At 40.8% G+C, this 20056-nt stretch overlaps 1 protein-coding gene across 1 annotated transcript in view; it reads right to left on the bottom strand.

Moving 5' to 3' along the window:
- Pcsk2 (proprotein convertase subtilisin/kexin type 2) overlaps positions 1–20056 on the bottom strand; it is a 233455-nt gene that overhangs the window by 39465 nt on the left and 173934 nt on the right. Inside the window, exon 6 of the mRNA XM_040746398.1 lies at positions 5151–5227. Coding sequence (XP_040602332.1) covers positions 5151–5227 — 77 coding nt within the window. The remainder of the gene's footprint in view (positions 1–5150; positions 5228–20056) is intronic.

Here is a 20056-nt window from a genome sequence, read left to right as displayed (position 1 = left end):
TGCCTATCAAAGACATGCTATGCAAGAGAGGTTTTTATGGACAACATCACAGTAATGGAATACAGATCCACAGCCCGTCACCAGACACTCTCTTAAAGCTGAGCAAGGTACACGGGTACTGACCAAATGTGTGCTGCAAACCTTGTGAAAAGCAGGCAGCTCTAAAAACAGACAGATGTCAAGGCCACTCAATAGTGTGCCTGAAAAGGTAGGCTACCCATCCATCAACTGGCTAATCAGTGTTGACTGAATGCCAGCTAGGGAAAGAACTGCTCTTAGATCCTGAGGCCTTTCATCAAATCAATTATATCTGTTCTACACATTATTGATGCTCATTAAGTGTGTGATATTTTCTACCATTTTTTTGGTAATTTGGGTTATCATTATTTTGTTGGGCCAAATGTCATTCTCTGATCGCAAGCTAGAATAAAAGTATACTTTGCAAAATTTTCAACTGTGTTTCAGATATATCCCTGGAACTTAAATACTGCATATAGTTATTGAATGGTACACAATGGGATGAATATATTACAAAATACAGTCAAGCATGGGGCAGGACATTCTCACATATTGAAAGTAGAGCTGCATATGTATGAATCATGTTTTCATAAACAGTGCTTGGCTTGGAACATTAAATATATTCTGTCAGAAATGCACACTAGAAGGAAAACAGATTAATCAGTAAGAACCCAGGCTGTGATAGCATGCTTTAAAATGGTTGTGAAAACCCAGGGGGCACATGCCACTATTGAATGTGGTTTCCTGTCCAAGGAATACATTTTAGTTGCTTGCTTGAGGGTCCTCTGTTGTATTTTCTTCTTTCCACAGTAATGGGTTCTTGGGATAGATGGCTCCTGCCACTGCTGATTTCTGTGCAGCAATTGCTCCTGGGATCTAACTAGCCTCAGTGGCAGGTGGCATGGCTGGAATCAATAGCAGCATGCTCCTTCTGGACCCGCAGCAGGCAACTTCATTGGAGACTTAGTGCATGCTGGGATGATAATTGCTCAGGAGACCATGGAGAGGAATAGAGTTGGCACATTACATTTGATGCCCATGTCCAGAAAGACACCTAAAGGGGCAGTGGGATGTCCCTGTGGTGGTACAGATGGCCAAGGCTTTGGTGGAACAAGAGCAGATCTTGTGCTGGCCAAGGACAGATGCTGAGCTCAAGGCTCCTGTGCCTCTTTCTGGGTGACAACTTTATTTGGGTTCAGACCCTCATCTGTGACCCTGGCTCAGTTTCTTACCCAGCCACAAAGCCTGTCCTCTTCTTTCTTTTAGCAGCCTGTCTCTCCTCCTCCACAAACCCTTCTCAGGATATTGCTCTTGGCACTGTCTTTTATATCTAGATCAGATGTCCGGGGCACTCCTCGAATGTATTCTGTATCTCTCTTTCATCTTCTTTGTTCCCATTTCCAACTCTACTTATGATCTTCATTCAATTCCTGGAACAATGAGCCCCCCTCTGGCATCAAAATTTTCCCTCACCATATATTAATGGTGTGATCTTGTAAAATGGTGTAAGCTGTATGCTTAGGGATCATTCTGGTTATTCACAGACATGATAATTAAATGAACACATACAAAACATTAAGACTGGGCCTTAGAGATAGCAAGGTTAGTTCAATGTAGCTTCTTGCGTACTGTTAGCCTTGGATCCAGCCAGTGTTGTGGTGATTCAAGCATGCATATCTGTCTCATAAATGTGGCAAGCTCCTCCGAAGTTTGCATAGCAAAACCAGTGCTTTCATGAGTACTGAACTCAACTCCCACATCTATTCATTGCCTCTTCTATGCCTTCTACATTTTAAGTTATTTCTCATGGTAATGTTATGGTTGGTACAGGAAATGTTCCCAACAAGCTTATGTGTTGAAGGCTTGTCCACCAGCTGGCATCATTTTCTTTGTGTGTGGGGGGAATGAAAGAAACTAGAAGGTGAGGTCTAGCTGGAGGAGGCCTTACACTTGGGTGCTAGATTTGCCCTGGCTTTTTCTTGTCTCTGCTTCCTGTCAGCTATAAGGCAAACTGCCTCTGCTCAGCTAAACCCCTGCCACCATGATATTATGCCTCTCCCAGGGCCCATGGAACTGAAAGTCTTCATACCTGTGAGCTCAAGTAAAACTTCCCTACTTTTAGATTGTTTCACTTAGATATTTGACATAATGACAAAAGTCTGACACATACTAGAATAGAAAAGGTATATAAAAATTGAGCGAACTCTCATCTCTCAGCTTTGACAATAGACTAATGACCAATCACATTTCTCATATCCTTTTCTTTTTTTATTTTCCAAGACAGGGTTTCTCTGTGTACTCTGGCTGTCCTGGATCTCACTCTGTAAGATCAGGCTGGCCTAGAACTCGCAGAGATCTGCCTGCCTCTGCCTTCCCGAGTGCTGGGATTAAAGGTGTGTGGCACCATGCCCAACTCAGTCTCATTCTCTTAACACCCCAAGCCCTTTTCCACTCCTGCCATAAGTTATAGCTAGTAGTACTGAAGATGACACCAGGCACAACATTCTTTCATTCTGCAGGGAACTTTTGGTAACATATTCTACACATGGAGGATATGTTACTTACCTTATTTTAGTTCTCTTTGAGCAAGAGCAGGTACTAAAGTTTTGGGCTAAGGTTCTCCTGAAGTGGCAGGCTTGAATTTTATCTTAGCGTCCTCATATAATCAGTTATAATTCCTGGTATCTTTGTGAGGCCATAAGTTTAGCTTGGCATCACCCAGTCTTTGAAGTACAAGTTGTAGTGGATGAACGCCTTTGAGAATGACTTGATAACTGGGGGAAAGTTATTTATTGGTCAGAGTGGACGGACACTCTGTCTTTAGTCATTGGCTTCCTAGGACACAGGCAGTATGCTTGCCTGACTCACTGGGACTGTGTCTCTGGTAAACTTGTCACTCGGGGATTCTTACTGCTGACAGTGATGGATTTTTATTACACTAAACACTAATTAGTTCTAATTAGAGGCTGTTAGCCTGTTTAAAATGGAACCTTCAAGAACAAGCTTGCAAATGAAAATATTTAGAGGATAAGGCATTTTTGTGGTTCTTTTTTTGGCGAATATTCCTACAAGTACCTCACAAGAAGGTTTAGCTCGGAGGAGACTGTGTTTATATTCAGGAAAAACTCCTCTATCTGCTTGGGTCAGTTTACCAACACTTAATACCTATTAGCTACTGATGGGGGATGTCCTTCTGTATATATGTTTCTCTTATTGGTTGATGAGTAAAACACTGGTCAGGCAGAAAGATAGGCTGGGCTAGGGGATGAGGAGAATGCTGGGAGAGAGGTGCTGTAGAGATGCCAGGCTGCCGAGGGAGTAACATGCCAGATCACCGGTAAGCCACAGCCTCGTGGCAACACATAAATAGATGCGGGTTAATACTTTAGAGAGAGCTAGCCAATCAAAAGCCCAAGCCATCAATCAACAGTTTCATAATTAATATAGCATCTGTGTGTTTATTTGGGGATGAAGGCAGTGGGTCCTGGTGGGACAAGAAAATCTGTAGCAAGCTACAGACTGACAGAATGTAGTCTGGTTCATGTGATGCTACAGCTCTTCGTCATGCTCCCGAGAGGGCCAGCAATCAGTCAATGCTGAGGCCCCATCTGGCTTATCCCAGCCTTCCAGACTCACTGCTAGTTAGTGGTGCACACCTGGAACCCCAACACTCAGGAGACAGAGGCCCTGTTGAAAGTTCAAGGTCAGCCTGGGTTACATAAGATGTTTGAGGTCAGCCTGGGTTACAAACAATGACCTTACTTCAAATCAAAACCAAAAGGGAAAAAAATAGCAAGATTAAAAAACATGCTGAATTTTAAAAAACACTGTAAAGCTCGACTATTATTGGCTTTGACTGAACCCAAATTGTTTGACCAGGGACACCATTCAGCCTTTCTCAACCTCTTCCCTGTCACTCAGCTGAAGGAGACAACTTCTGCTTTATCCACAGCTTAGGTTGCCACAAGAAGCAAGAGCAACGGGAAAAAGCATGGTGAGCTTCCGCGCTGTGGATCGAAATTCATGTACTTTTATGATCTCCACACAAAGGCAGGGGTAAGATGGAAGCAGCAGCTTAATTTATGATTTAATTTACTTTAAAATTTAGGTTTATTTTTGACTGATACATAAAATGCACATATTAACGTTACCATGTGACATTTCAGTGTATCATATTTAGATTGGGTTTAACATCCCTGTCTTCTCAAATATTTAACTGTTCCATTTTGATGAGGATACTTTAAGTCCTATCTTCTAGCTTTTTGAAAGACACAGACACCATCATCATCTACAGTCACCCTTCTCTGGTAACCAGAACCTATACTCATCTGTAGCTGTGACTTAGTTCCAACTGATCAGCATTCTCCCACATACCAGGTTTGAAACTGAAAGCATTTTGATTTTTGGAGCAAGTCAAATATATAAGTTTCTGACTATTTCTCATATTGGTTAACAATCTAAGCAAGATATTTACTTGAAGAAAAAAGAAGTCACGTTTGTGTGGTCAGAAACAAAATAGTATGGAGAAAAATGATAATCTCAGACGGACCATATGGTCCATATTTCAAACCTCTGTCAATTACTTTTGTGGAAAGGACTACTCATGATATTATGAGGTTATAGCAGATATACACTTAAAAATATGTTAACACTGGCAGTTTTTTTATTGTAGTAGATCCAGGTATGATGGTGCACACATTTAATCCCAGCACTAGGGAGGCAGAGGAAGGCAGATCTCAGTGAGTTTGAGGCCATCTTGGTCTACAAAGTGAGTTCTAGGCTAGCCAAAGTTGCACAATGAGACCCTGTCTCAAAACAAAACAAAAAGTCTCTCTGGAATAGATTTAATAGGACAAGCGAAACCTTTTAAATCACTGTCGTAAGTTGAGAGAAGCTTTCTTGTTTCTGTTTTTTCTTATCTGTAATAGGTAAGATCAACAAACAACATGTAGCTCAACAGAACAAGATGACAATCAAATGATTTAGAAATATAGCCACTATGAAGAAGAATATAGATAACATTGTGCAATGTTGGTATGATTTTGCTGGTGACATTCAAGTCCTAAACAAAACAGAACAAAATTCACCGCAAAGGCTGGTAACAGTAATGATGTTCTCAAGGCTCACTTTACCTGTTGAACCAGTCATCTGTGTATCGTGGGTAGGGATAGGGGTCGTTGCTGCTGAAGTCATAACTTGCATCAGAGTTCTGAAAGACACAAGGGATCTCAGGTCAGTAAAGCTGCAAACACATAAAGGGGGCCTGGTGCTTTAAACACACCATCTTAGATTTGTAACTTCTCCTTGGAGGGTTGTGCTGATGTTCAGCATTATTGCATTTACATATATTTTATTATATATTATAACATATTAGATAATGTAATATTACATAACATATATTATTATATTATATATTATGTGCTATTGCATAATATATTACATAATGTATTATATTATTTGCACATATTGCAATCTGTGAAGGCCAGCCCTTGCAAAATTGTGACAGACTTATATGTATGTGTTCTTAAAATCTGTGTCCCCTATTTCAAGCTTTCAAAGACTTAGAAAATGTGAGCCTGGTGTTCTCCAGGTATAGCCTCATTTAAGCTGGGGTGCCTCTGTGTGTTAGCAGACTCCACCTAGAATCCAGGGCTTGTGTTAACCTTCTTTGCTACTTTTGTTCCCTGATGGCCACAACACTTTAGTTCTCATGTCATAACTGAGATAGCTGTTAGCATTTAATTCCTGCTTTATACCAGAGCCTCACTTCCATAAGGCTACTTCACATTGGCCTACTTAAAGTCTTGTCTCCTTTCCCCTCATGTGAACTAACTTTCCCTCCAACGTCTCCTCACATTGTACACAGTTAATCTCATGTATTGTATTTAAAAATACCATGAAGAGTTTAATGTATGTCAGAGACTTAGGTAAGGGTGACAACACAGCATTGGCATCCCTTCCCTTATTCACCTTAGAGGAACAACCAACAAACCAAATGAGTGAACAAATAAACATATCATTGTAAATTTTCATAATCATGTACTGTCACAACCTATAATAGTTATGAGTATGAAATTCTGTCATCCTACAACTTCCTATCTCCATTGTGAGACTTTTGCCAATCAATCATGTACTCAATTCAATCATCTTTAAGTGATTTTATATTTTATACATGTACTTAAGTTCCTAGTTGGTTTGTCTTTTATTTTTTGTCTATACAGTACAGTACCTATTATTATTGAGTGAATAACCCACTCCTTCCCGGCTGCCTTCTCTGCCTTCCCAGGAAGGCTGGCCTGTGGGAATTCTTTTCTCCATTGTTTCTTTGACTTTGGGTTTTGCAAGGAAGACTCCAGATGGCCTCTTGATTCACTTTAGATTAGGAAGGATATTTTCATTCCTTCGTTAGTGTTCCTTGATTTCATGGTTCTGAGACATTTTTAGAAATTGTATGTGCTTCTTTAAGAGGTAAAAATACTTTAGTATGTGACACACTTTAATTTGAAAAGCTAATGTATCCGTGTTGCATGTTTTGGACAGGATATTGACTAATTCCAATTATCCTTGGTTTGACTTGTTAGATGACAAAGAACTTCTGGATACCACTGGTTACAATGATCAGAACTGTAGTACAGAGTGAATGCCTAGAATCTCCAACTGTGGAATATGTCATTCCAACATAGGATGCTATTTGAGAACTGATGAGATGTCAAAAGTAGAAGTAAATTCCACACCTGACCTCTCTTTCATGGTTCAAATGTAGATGTGCGAAGAATATCAAATTACCTTATGAGAAATTCTCAAGGTTTATAAAACATAAGCGGCTTTCATGTGTAGATTGGGTCCCATCTCCCAAACATCTTGTGTGTATGTAACTATTCTCAACTAAAAAAATTCAGTCCCCAATACTTGTGGGCTTATGCATTTCAGATGAGGGATACTCAACTTGTGTGGTAAAATATTATTTTAAGATGTGTGGATTTTGTTTATGCTGTCTTTGTTTAACTGTGAAGCTGAGGTTCTTTGCATGTCTAAAACACCTGGTGGTCTAATAAAGAGCTGAATGACCAATAGTAAGGCAGGAGCAAGGATAGGTGGGCCCAGCAGGTGGAGAGAATAAATAGAAGGAGAACTGAGGAAGAGGAGGAGAAACAAGACAACTGCGGATACAGTGTGACCAGCTGCCTCATGATCCTACTGTCACAATGAGCCAACGTCACCAGCATGCATCCCCCACCATAATGGGCTGTATCTTCAGACTGTGAGCCCAAACAACGTCTTCTTCCTTAAACTGCTTTTGTCACAGCAATGAGAGACGTAACTAACATCTCTTCTAACTCCAGTCTCTCTGCCCTGGCCACAGCCATGAGTAAGTCCCCAGAACTAGGCCCCACTCCCAGCCACACACAGGCTTAGAGCCCAAGTGCCTTCATTCACTTGCGAAGTTTCAGTCTGTCTGATCTATAGTCTGTCTGTGGGGCAACTTGTTCTTTCAGAGTTGACATTTCCCCTTCTTGACTTTCTCTGAGATATTTGTATTCGGTTCTTTTTAAGAAAACTATTTTGAAATAACTTATTTGACTTTCCAAAGTATGTTGTTACTCTTAAATGTCTCTGAAATTTTTAGAAATTGAGCATTCTTAGGTGGAGGGAGTAGGAATATTGAGAGAAACATAAGTGTATATTTATAAATATAGTATGTGTATTTATAAAACTGTATAAATATTCATAAAACTTATATTTACAAAAATATAAAAATTATAAATGTAAGTATAAATATACATAATTTTCTCTTTTCTTTTGAGCTTCAGAGTTGAGACTGAGATTTAAGCAATAGATCTTGAAACACATTTGCTAAGTCTGGTTGGTTTCCCCATAGAAGTGACCAAAATTCTCTGTTATAGAATGAGCTGGCAATAACACTCAGCATGAGTAGCATTTGTGAGGTCCTTGGAGGGAGCCCCAAGCACTGCAATTTTCTTCTGAGCTGTGTTCTTGGAGTGGGGTGGGTACAGGTTGGAATGGCAACTTGATATAGGTTTCGGCTCATTTTATGACAGGGTCATGGATTACAGGTCATAAAAGTTCTGTGAGGTGCCTCATTTTATAATCCCATGGCAGTCCTGCTCTGTACCTCACTGATCCCCATCTCAGAGAAAGAAATAGCAGAATATTCTTGAGATTGGTGAGAGCCAGCTAGCAAGGAGGTTCTGGTGGTCAGTACATTGAAGACTCAGGGGCTGGGTAAGAGCTTCATGAACAGACAACTGATGTCCAGGATGATGGAGAGCTAACACCATGACTGCTACATCCTCCTGCTTCACATTGAACTAGTGTCTGAGGCTAGAGACAGGGAGGACTGGGACACAGATGAGGTGACCAAGACTGGAGTTTTGGTTCCATTAGAGGAAAACAGATTTTCTTTACCTAAAAAAGATTTATCTTTTACTTGTATTTATATGTTTATGCCCAAGGCCAGAGAGCATCGATCTCCTGGGCCTGGAATTATAGGCAATTGTGAACCTGGTATGGGTACTGGGAATCAGACCCCATTTTCTTTAAGTGCCATGGTCACTTGTGACCATGAAGCCACCTCTCCAGCCTCTTCTGTGCTTGCTACCTGAATGACGGTAAACTCTCTACTATGTACATTTCACCTGGGTTTGGGGTTGAGGTCTTTTGGCTTCCATTCCTGGCACCGGAGAAGATACTGCCCTAAGAAAGGTATGAATTAGAAGGAGGGCCTGGGAGATTCTGAAAAACCTGAAACTAAAAAGCCTTGAATCCTGTGGCCACTTTTATAAAAAGAAGAAAGACCCTGTATTGTTTGGAGTCAGATTTTCCCCCTACCTCAGAACAGATGGTGGTTTAGCAAGCCTAGTAATTTTGTGGTTTTATAATGAATTTAATGAGTAAGCCTTAGTTCCTTGGATAAGAGTCTACACTGAACATTAAGGAAGGCAAATAGTGGTTCTACTTGGGCTGTTTGTTTGTTTTCTGGCCCCAAATCTAATAGTTCATAGCAAGAAAGGATAAAAAGCAATACTTTCAAAGGTTCTGTTTATGCTTTTATAGGCAAACCTAATCATTGATCGACTTGAACGAAAATGTGCCTGCTATAAAATTATCTGTGTACAAGAAGTTAAACTGGCCTTGAATTATATTGAGCTTTTCTATGGCAGCCATAGAAAACATTCTAAAGGACGTGACATTGTAGTCAATTGGACGCTCTGATCATTTCAGGTCTAGATAGACACTTTAGATTTTTGCAACTTCTTTATAAAATACATCGTTATATTTTCTTGCTTTAGAAAATACGAGCTGTTCAGCAAATATAATTTAACCTTCTGTGATTCAGGATTGTGGTGATTCAACCATCATTAAAAACTTGAATTGTCATTGTGCCGTCACAGAGGTGAGGAAAGATTGGGCTGAATACAGGGTGACCTCAGGGCTTCCCTAGAAGCCACTTCTGGGAGAAACTTTGGAATACAGCTCTTTTTCTCTTCTTAAAGTTCATTGTAGGGAGAGGGGGACAAACACCTCTGGTGTTTCTGGCAATTCAAAAACCAAAGACTGAGTTTTCAAACATATGAATACACAGAAAGTAAGACTTACTTTGCTCTTAGCTATGTAGTTCAATAATTAGAGTTCTAGCCAATGTTAGCTTCATACACTAGTCAACGTGTGCACGGAGGACAAGGGAGGTACTTATTCCCACAGCCTCCTGTTTCTCAGATGCGAAGGCTGTGTTTGTGTGGCCATCCAAGGTTCAGACTGACCAAAGGCACACTTCAGACACTGAGGCTAGTGTCACTGGGAAACCTGGGAGAGAGATGGGTCTCTTGAGCTCAGGGATAACTGTGCTCACTGTTTTCATGTTATAGTGAAGTCCAGAAGCCCTAGGTTGAAGGTAGATCCATCCTACCCTCAAAGCTAGACTTGAATGTCTCAGGACCCAGGGGGCCCTTCTGGTCAGGCTGCCTGAGACTCTCCAGTCTTCATTTAGCGGCCTAGTTTTCAAGGGAGAAGTGTCAAAGTCTTGGATCTAGACTAGGGTTGGCTCAGAAGGATACAATTCAAGGATACTTGGAGTGCAGCTGGTTCAATACCCTCTCTCTGTCTCTCCTGACCCCCACAGAAGAATGTAGTTTGTTACTTATTTAGTATGAAAATATTCACAATGTACAAACAGCTTTTACATATCCGTTTGCAAAGGTGATGAACCTTTATTTGGGTTTCATCTTCTTAATTACTTCAGCCATTAGCTCTTAACTCCTTGATGTCTGGACTCACAGTCCTGAGGCTTGGCTCCAGTCAGTCTGCTTCTGCCTGTTTTGTGAGGAAAACAGAGTTTGTTTCCTCCACCCATTACTGTTGGTAAGGTTCCTGTTGCCAGATACTCCTCCACTCCAGGAGGTGGTCCATCAGCCAAGTCGTCAATTCAGCAAAAGACATTGCTGCTGGCCAACCACTAATATTCAAATAACTTTTCCTTTAAACTTAACTTCCCTTAAAGTCCTTTCTTCACTGAAAGTAACAGACCACTGCACACTTTTAAATGCCACCAGTAAAGCAAATGTGCAGTCATAACAAATGTTTGCATCATAGCTGGGGTCACAGTGAAGCACACATAGCTCCCTAGGAAGCTTATGTCTTTTCTGGTGAACACATACAATGAACTGGAATCCACTTGTGCCTTTTCTCCCAGAATCCAGACAAATATCTGGACAAATCCGGAGCTGGTAGACTATGGACAGCACAGCCTTTAATAGCAACATCTGATGACTCCAAAAATGACTGTAGCATTTCTCAATTGTGGTACTAACTGCTAATTGACCTTTGGCGACAGTTATGGTTCTTTCCCATCAAGATAGGAGTTTCTTCTAGAAATCTCATGCATTTTGCCCAGGGTCCCATGCTGTTGAAGCTGCCATCTTCCTGTCAGTGTAAGGCTTCACTTCATAATTTTAAGCCCTTCTTTTTTGATTACAAAATACAGCTTATTTGCTTTTGGAAATAAAGTTTTATTGCAATAGCTGACTCCTGTCCCTCCAAATTGCCTGTGGTTGTTTTCACAGTAAACAGAAGATTTAAGCAGTGGTGTACAGGCTTTCAAAGCCTCTCTTGGAAAGTGTTTGTGGGACCTGGACCCATGTTCAATGCCTTTCGTGTTCCCAAGCTCTGATAGCCTACACTCCAAAGTCTCACACAGATCTTGTCTTCCTGGGGAACCCCTTTTGCTCCCGTACCTCTGGCCCACATCTGTGCTCTCTAGGTGGAGCACAGCTGCTGAAATGACATCTGAATCAAACAAATCTGACTGCATTGTGAGGTGTTTATTGCTTATTCCTCTCATGTCTCAGACTCACTGAGAAGGGTTGTTAAGGCCACAAACTGGGGCCAGCTCACAATTCTCTCAAGGATGGCTGGGATGGGGTGGGAGGGCCCAGTTCTGTGGCCTGTAGCTCTTCTTCCTTTTCGCAAATACACTGCTTGTTCCCAAGGTCAGACCACTGCTCTAGGCAAAAGGCGTGCTGAAGCCACTCTCAGGGGAAATGGGTGCATGGTACGCAGTGTGTCTGCACACAGGTCTCAGCCATCTTCTTAAAAAATTGTAGTTTTTGAGAGTATCACACATGTATATAATAAAATATGATATTATTAACCCCTATTTCTCCCTACAACTCCACCAACTTCCCTAAAAAGTGGTAACACAGTAGCACTGTGACCATGCTAAGTTTATATATCAGCTGACATATGTAATCTGGGCACCAGCTAACATGATGGCACAGATCATCTTTTGGGGGTACCAAGGAAAAAATCTGTGGTTTGACGCCCCCAACCTGAGAAAATGGTTATTGAAATTAGGGCTGCAATGTACAGTTAGGCAAGGCATGCCTTGCCCAAGGAACGCATTGGGGCTGCAACTGGGCTTGGTGGATGAACAGGGCCTGCCATTTCTCATCCGCCTGCCAGATGAGCACCTTTTCAGATTTGTTTGCCGTTTTGCAATTTTCCAGCTGTTCAAGAGTTCGTGCTTCAGTCTCCGAGAAGTGTATTAGGTATGCGCTGGGGTATCAGTCGCAAGAAGCAGGCCTCTATTGTTGTAGTTACATGAGTCTGGACCCCAGAGAAGTCAGACAAGGAGATAAGATGTCTCCAGTGAAATATAGTACAAGACTTAAATAATGTCTCAAACAATAGGTGTGTATGACTTGGGGATAGGGTGGCATGTGATTAATTGACAGTGCAATGCCAAGCTACAGGAATTCAGAATAAGAAACATCACATTTGTCCCTTTGTTCTGGATTGCTACTTTCCCTGAGGGCATTTAACCGAATCACCCAGCTAGGAGCTGTGTAGCAGTATTATCTGAAATTGCTCTGTGCTCATGGGCTAATGAAAGAGAAACGAGCTTCCCCAGATAGACTTTAAACCGCGACCATATTGCCCCAGCACAAAAGCTCATCTATATGGAAACTGAGCAACAAAATAGCCCAGTCCATTAGTGCCTAAAGAACTTTGCTACTGCGTCTACTTGCATCTAATATGGTCATGGCTGAACGTTCCCAACTGTGCCTATTTTGATTTTCCTCAACTAATTCTCCCACGTGCACTGGTTTAACGATAATGTTCAGCTCACTTTTGACTGAAACCAACATTAAAGGGATTTATGTCTATATTAAGCCTGGTTGTAAAACTTAATGAAATTTAACATTTCTCTAGCACTCCAAAAATTAAAAAAAATTAAAAAAGGGATGTGCAGTCAGAAGTTTGTTTGCAATCTTCCTTCTACGTGTTCCAGGTTTCCAAGGTCATTTACTTTCTCTCTCTCACAGTGCTCTCTGGTGGCAGATTTGACGTCTCCTCTCATTATGTCTTGTTCTTGGAAATTCTAGCTACTTCCTAGTTACTGACACAGAATCTAGATACTAGGAGTGATGCAGTCTAACAGCGAGAATACATAAGTATCAACATGCCTCGAGTCACAGAACCGTGGCTGGACTGCTTGCATTTTTCACAGCCGCTCAGCAGATTCTTGCTGTGGTGCTAGATGCCACCCTTATCAGCAGGATTGGGAGAAGTATCAAGCTCTAAATCTAAGAGGAGACAGTGATAATGATAATAGCAAAGATGACCGTTTCTAAAGGTCAGCATACAGTGCCCTAAACTAACAGTGTCTTAATTGTTTTTTGGCAGAATAGAACATTTTTTTCCTTATGTATTTTTCTGAAGCCTACAGAGATGGAAGGGTGGGCAACAGCTCAAAGAAATAGCCAAGGCAGTTCCTTGGAGTCCCTTTTATAATGACCACTGCCTGTTTGTGTCTCCTTGGCTTGTCTTCAGATCTCAGATGGCCTGTGATGCATTTCTTAGGTTAGACACGTGTGTGTGTGTGTGTGTGTGTGTGTGTGTGTGTGTGTGTGTGGTGTTCATATGCATGTTTATGTATGCATGTGGGGAAGCCAGAAGACAAGCTTGGATTGTGTTCCTTGGGTGTTGCCTGTTTTTTTGGGTGGTGGTGGTGGTGGTGGTGTTGTGTGGAGGATGGTGAGGCAGGGTCTCTCTGTTGCTGGCCTTGAACTCACAAGTAACCTAAATTGGGCGGTCAACAAGCTCCAGAGTTCCGTTTGCTTCCACCTCCTAGCACTGGGGTTGTAGACTTACTGCCCTGCACTGGATTTCTTTTACATTGATTCTGGGGACTGAACTCAGGTTTTATGCTTACTTGGCAGTACTCTACATCCCTTGAGCTCTCCCAGTTCTGCCACACAGGACTGACCTTTGGAAGCTGCTACTCATTGGAATTCATCTTCCAAAGTTCACTCCAAGACAGGCATTAAGACTCGGCTGGGAAAAAGCATGCAACTTTCTTTTCACTAGTCACCACTTCAAATTGAGCATGTCCTTCTTCATGTGTCTATATTAAGTCTGGCTGTAAAACTTAATGAGATTTAGCTTTTCTCCAGAACCCCAAACAATTATTACAGCCAGAAATTTGTTTGAAATCTTTCTTCTTCTATTTGTGGAGTGACAGTTATGGTGGTATGATCAGTCTCTGTGATGCTGTCCTCATGTAATTTAAATATTTGACAACTATGATATATTTACTGGCCTTTCTTGGTGTTCCTTAAGCAATTATTATTGAAATGAAATCTCCAGTGTGTTGATAAGAATGTTTTTTTGAGTGACTGGGGTCATGAGGGTGAGGCCCTTGCAAGTGGAATTAGTGCCTTTATAAAAGAGCCCTGGAGAGCCGGTTTGGGGCTCACCGTGGGAGGACAGTATAAGAAAGCACTATCTGTGGGGACCAAGTCCTCACAGACACAGGATGTTCTGGTCATGATTGTGCTCTTGCAGCTTCCTGAACTGTAAATAATTAATCTCTGTTGCTTATGAATTACCCACTCTGCCAAAATAAACAAAGAAACTTGGTCACTCTATGTGTTTTAAGTATTTAAAATAAGACCTTGACAATGAAGGCTATGAGAATTTTGTTGGTTGCACAATTGGGTGCAATCTCTTTGAGGAGAAAATTGGTGGTTTCTATCAAGATAAAAAATGCACTATCTGACCTAATGATCCATCCCTAAGACTCTAAAAGTATACTTGCATATTTACATATATTCATGTAAACTACATGTTTAATTACATACTACTTATTTGAGTGTATTTAAGACATTTATGAGTATAATGCTGAAAGACTAAAAGTATCCCAAATAATCAATGCTGTGTATGAGTTAAATAAATTATAGTTCACTAAGTAAGATGCAAAGCGTTGTACCTCTGGCAAAGGATGAAGTACAAGACTTACAACAAACTCATTCCCAAGAAATGTCGTTCAGTAAAGATGGCAATGTGCAGAGTAGAATGCATAATGAGCTTTCATTTATACGGAAGAGAGGCATAGATGGTAAATTTGTACTTGGAATACACAGAATGCAGAGAAACACAAAGGCTTTTTTATAGTGCTTTGCATCTGCAGAGAGGCATGGTGTCTGAGATGGAAGACATGACTTTCATTGTGTAACCTTCCGAGTGTAAATGATTGTCACAACAATAATAGGTAATGCACAGTGCTGCATTATCTCCTCCTGCAAGAGGCTCTTTTAGGCATTCTGTGTGCATTGGCTCCTCTTCACAATGTTCCTATTCGTGCAGTACTCCTCATCACTCCCATGAGCACAGACCTGAGGCCTGGAGAAGTTGAATTATTGCCAGGGGTCACTCAGAGGCTAAGGGGGAAAAGCAAGGGTTGGGAGGGCACAGTCTGGCTTCAAGGCTCCCTCTTCTTCTTCCACCACAATCTTGGCTTCTTCACATTGGAATCATAACCATTGCATTCTACTGCAATGCATGGAAGAGAAGACCAAATCTCCAGCAAAGGAAAAAGAACAAGTAAGTGTCTTTACTCTCTGGCAGTGACAGATCATTCTGTTTAAATCCAAGTGTATAAATTGAGCAGATAAGTTAACTGATTCCACTTGCAAGGGCCTCACCTCATGACCCCAGTTACTCAAATCACATGAAGACAGGTTTTACAAGAGTTGGACCTGAATCTCTTCCTTTGCAAGATTCATTCACTCTTCTTTAACAACATAGTTTTATTTAGTGAATTCTTTCATCCGAGGTTGCCAGAATACCCTTTAGAACTAACAGGGCAAGCAGGCTTCAAAAAAGGAAGCTCCCTTGCTTTACAAACTCACTTCTTTTTTCTCTGTTGGTTACACCATTTTTAAAAAAGATTTTAAAAAATTTATTATGTATACAACATTCTGTCTCCATGTATGGCTGCATGCCAGAAGAGGGCACCAGATCTCATTATAGATGGCTGTGAGCCACCATCTGGTTATTGGGAATTGAACTCAGGACCTCTGGAAGAGCAGCCAGTGCTCTTAACCTCTGAGCCATCTCTCCAGCCTGGTTATACCATTTTGTATGGAAGTAGGATTTCCTTTGAAATTACATTTTGGAGTGGAGAGATGGTTCAGCTTTTAGGAACAGGTACCTGAGGACTATTCCCAGCACTCATGCTGGTCAACTCACAACCAACCATCTGTGACTGTAACTTCAGGGCATCAGATAACTTCTTCTGGCCTCTGTGGGCAATCACACTCATTTGCACAAAGTCTCACACAAACATGCATGCATATACACAATTAAACAAAAAATGAAAGCTGAAATCTAGATAAGACAAATACCACTGGCAACTGGATGTCTCAGAAGATGACATCTTGGGCTTCTTCCCTTCTGCTTTTTCTTTCCCGGAAGTTCTTCAGCATCATAGATGCCTCCTGGGTTATCAAGTAGAGTTTGAAGCACATTGACTGGGGATGGAATTTCCTCAGTTGCTGCTGTGGTATCTCTAGATTGTCCAGTAGGAGTCCAATGTGGCTAAGGTTTGGCCCTCAGCTTGTAGTGCTATCAGAAAGTAGTGGAAATCTTTAAGAGGTGGGGCCTCATGGAAGTCTGGGGCACGCCCCAGGGTCTATAGTAGAAACTTGCTCCCCTCTTTCTCTTTCACTTCCTGTCCATGAGGTGAACAGTTTAGATGTGCTTCCTCAACATAGGCTCCAAAGCAATAGTCAGAAACTTCCAGAATCATATTCCAACATGAACTTTTCCTCTGTTTAAGTTGACTATGTCAGGTATCAGCTACAGGAAGTTGACTAACTTAGATGCTTAACTGTGGGCTCACCCCCACTGTAGATAATCTGGCATTGTAGGGAAGGACTGTAGCTCCTTTTAAAAACATCCTTTTCCACGGGACAGGGGAGGTGAGGCCAGCCTAACTTCTGGTGGCCTGAGCAGAACCACTGGAGATTCAGATCCCAGTCCGTCAGGATTCAGCCTGCCCAGAGACTGCCAGCTTCCAAGTCCCAGTCTCCACCCACGGGACAGGTGAGGTGAGGGTCCAGCCTACCAGAGTTTGTTAAGGTCCTGATACTAGGACGGCCTCCATCCACGCAAGAGGAAAGTCACCAGGGTATTGGACATGCTCCCACCCACTGGAAAGGGGTCACATACCCACCAGGGGAGGAAGAGACTCCTCCACCCACAGGAAGAAATGATGGGAAGGAGACAATACAAAAACACACCCAGAAACAGAAAAACCAATACGACACTGCCAGAGTCTAGAGACACTACGTCAGCAAGACCTGAACACCCCAATGCAGAAGAAGCAGAAGAGAAAGACCTTAAAAGCAACTTCATGAAAATGATAGAGGCCCTCAAAGAAGATATGAGAAAATCCCTTAAAGACATGGAAGAAAAAACAAAACCAAAAATACAAGAATTGCAAGAAATGGAGGAAAAACAATCCAAAATATGCAAAAAATGCAAGAAATGGAAGAAAAGACAAACCAAAAACTTTAACAAATGCAAGAAAGAGAGGAAAAGACAAAGCAAAAATTGCAAGAAACAATTCAAAAAGTACAAGGGTTGAAAGCTGAAATATAGACAATAAAAAACACAGTCTGAAGGAATGCTGGAAATAGAAAGGCTGGGCAAACGGTCAGGTACTACAGACACAAGCATAACCAACAGAATACAAGAGATGGAAGACAGAATTTCAGGTGTTGAAGATACACTAGGGAAAATAGATTCATCACCAAAGAAAATCTTAAGTTCAACAAATCCCTAACACAAAATATCCAGGAAATATGGGACACCATGAAAAGACCAAACCTAAGAATAATAGGTATAGAAGAAGGTGAAGAAATCCACCTCAAAGGTGCAGAAAATATATTTAACAAAATCATAGAAAAAAACTTTCCGAACTTAAAGAAAGACATGCCAATGAAAGTACAAGAAGCCTTCAGAACACCAAATAGAGTGGACCACAAAAGGAAATCCCCTTGCCACATAATAGTAAAAACCCAGAACACACAGAATAAAGAAAGAATGTTAAGAGCAGCAAAGGAAAAAGGCCAAGTAACATACAAAGGCAAACCTATCAGAATTACACCTGACTTCTCCATGGAAACTCTGAAAGCCAGGAGGTCCTGGATAGATATTCTACCAACATTAAGAGACCACGGATGCCAGTCCAGACTTCTATACCTAGCAAAGCTTTCAATCACTATAGATGGATAAAACAAGATATTCCTTGACAAAACCAGATTTAAACAATATGTATCCACTAATCCAGCCCTATAGAAAGTTCTGGAAGGAAAACTCCAACCCAAGGGAGTTAACTACAACCAGAAAAACATAGGCAATAGATAATCCCACCTTACCAACAGCCAAAAGAAAAGAGGTGGAAATCCACATATAATTCCACCACTATCAACTATTCCAAAACAAACAAGAATGAGCAATCAATGATCATTAATATCCCTCAATATTAATGGTCTTAACTTGCCCATAAAGAGACACAGGCTAACAGAATGGATTTGAAAATGCATCCTTCTGCTGCATACAAGAAACACATCTCAGCTTCAAAGACAGACATTACCCCAGAGTTAAGGGTTGGGAAAAGATTTTCCAATCAAATGGACCCAATTAACAAGCAGGTGTAGCAATCCTAATATCTAACAAATTAGATTTCAAAATAAAATTAATTAAAAGAGATAAAGGAAGCACTTCATACTCATCACAGGAGAAATCCACCAAGATGAAGTTTCAATTTTGAACATCTATGCCCCAAATACAAAGGCACCCACATTCATAAAAGAGATATTACTAAAACTCAAATCTCATATAAAGCCCCACACACTTATAGTGGGAGATTTCAACACCCCACTCTCATCTCTAGACAGGACTACCAGACAGAAATTTAACAAAGAAGCAAAGGAAGTAATAGAAGTTATGACCCAATTGGGATTAACCAATATCTGTAGAACATTCCACCCAAATAAAAAAGAATATACCTTCTTCTCAGTGCCACATGGAACCTTCTCAAAGATCAACCACATAGTTGGCAAATATCAAATCTCAACAGGTACAAAAAATTTGGAATAACTCCATGCACCTTATCATACTAACATGCGTTAAAATTAGAATTCAACAAGAACACAAATTGCAGAAACCCTACAAAATCATGGAAGTTGAATAATGCACAACTGGACCATTCCTGGGTCAATGAAGTAATAAAAAAGAAATTAAAGACTTCCCAGAATTCAATGAGCATGATGACACAACATACCCAAACTTATGGAACAATTTGAAAGCAGTGCTGTGAGGGAAGTTCATAGCACTAAGTGCCCACATGAAGAAACTGGAGGATAGTTACACTAGAGGATTAATAGCACAACTGAAAGCTCTAGAACAAAAAGAAGCAAATTCACCTCGGAGGAGTAGACACCAGGAAATAATCAAATTGAGGGCTGAAATAAAGAAGGGACTAGGAAAACAATACAAAAAATCAATGTAATGAAGAGTTGGTTCTTTGAGAAAATCAACAAGATAGACAAACCTTTATCCAAACTTATCAAATGACAGAGTGTGAACATGCAAATTAACAAAATCTGAAACGAAAAGAGGGACATAACAACGGACACTGAGGAAATCCAGGGAATCATCAGGTCATACTTTGAAAACATGTACTCCACACAATTTGAAAATCTAAAGGAAATGGACAATTTTTTGATAGATATCACTTGCCAAAATTAAGTCAAGAACAGATAAGTAATTTAAATAAACCTATAACCTCTAAAGAAATAGAAGCAGTCATCAAAAGTCTCCCAACTGAAAAAAGCTCAAGGCCAGATGGCCTCAGTGCAGAATTCTACCAGAAATTCAAAGACAGCTTATATCAATTCTTCTCAAAGTATTCCATGCAATAGAAGTAGAAGAGTCTTTGCCAAACTCTTTCTATGAGGCTTCAATAACCTTGATACCCAAGCCACACAAAGACACAACTAAGAAAGAGAACTTCAGACCAATATCCCTCATGAACATTGATGCAAAAATACTCAATAAAATACTGACAAATTGGATACAAGAACACATAAGAAACCTCATCCACCATGATCAAGTAGGCTTCATCCCAGGCATGCAGGGTTGGTTCAACATATGAAAATCCATCAATGTA

Source organism: Mesocricetus auratus, unplaced genomic scaffold (genome assembly GCF_017639785.1).
Source record: "Mesocricetus auratus isolate SY011 unplaced genomic scaffold, BCM_Maur_2.0 Super-Scaffold_100004, whole genome shotgun sequence".
NCBI lineage: Eukaryota > Metazoa > Chordata > Mammalia > Rodentia > Cricetidae > Mesocricetus > Mesocricetus auratus.
Note: the sequence above shows the minus strand (reverse complement) of the source record. Positions and strands in the feature narration are given on the sequence as shown.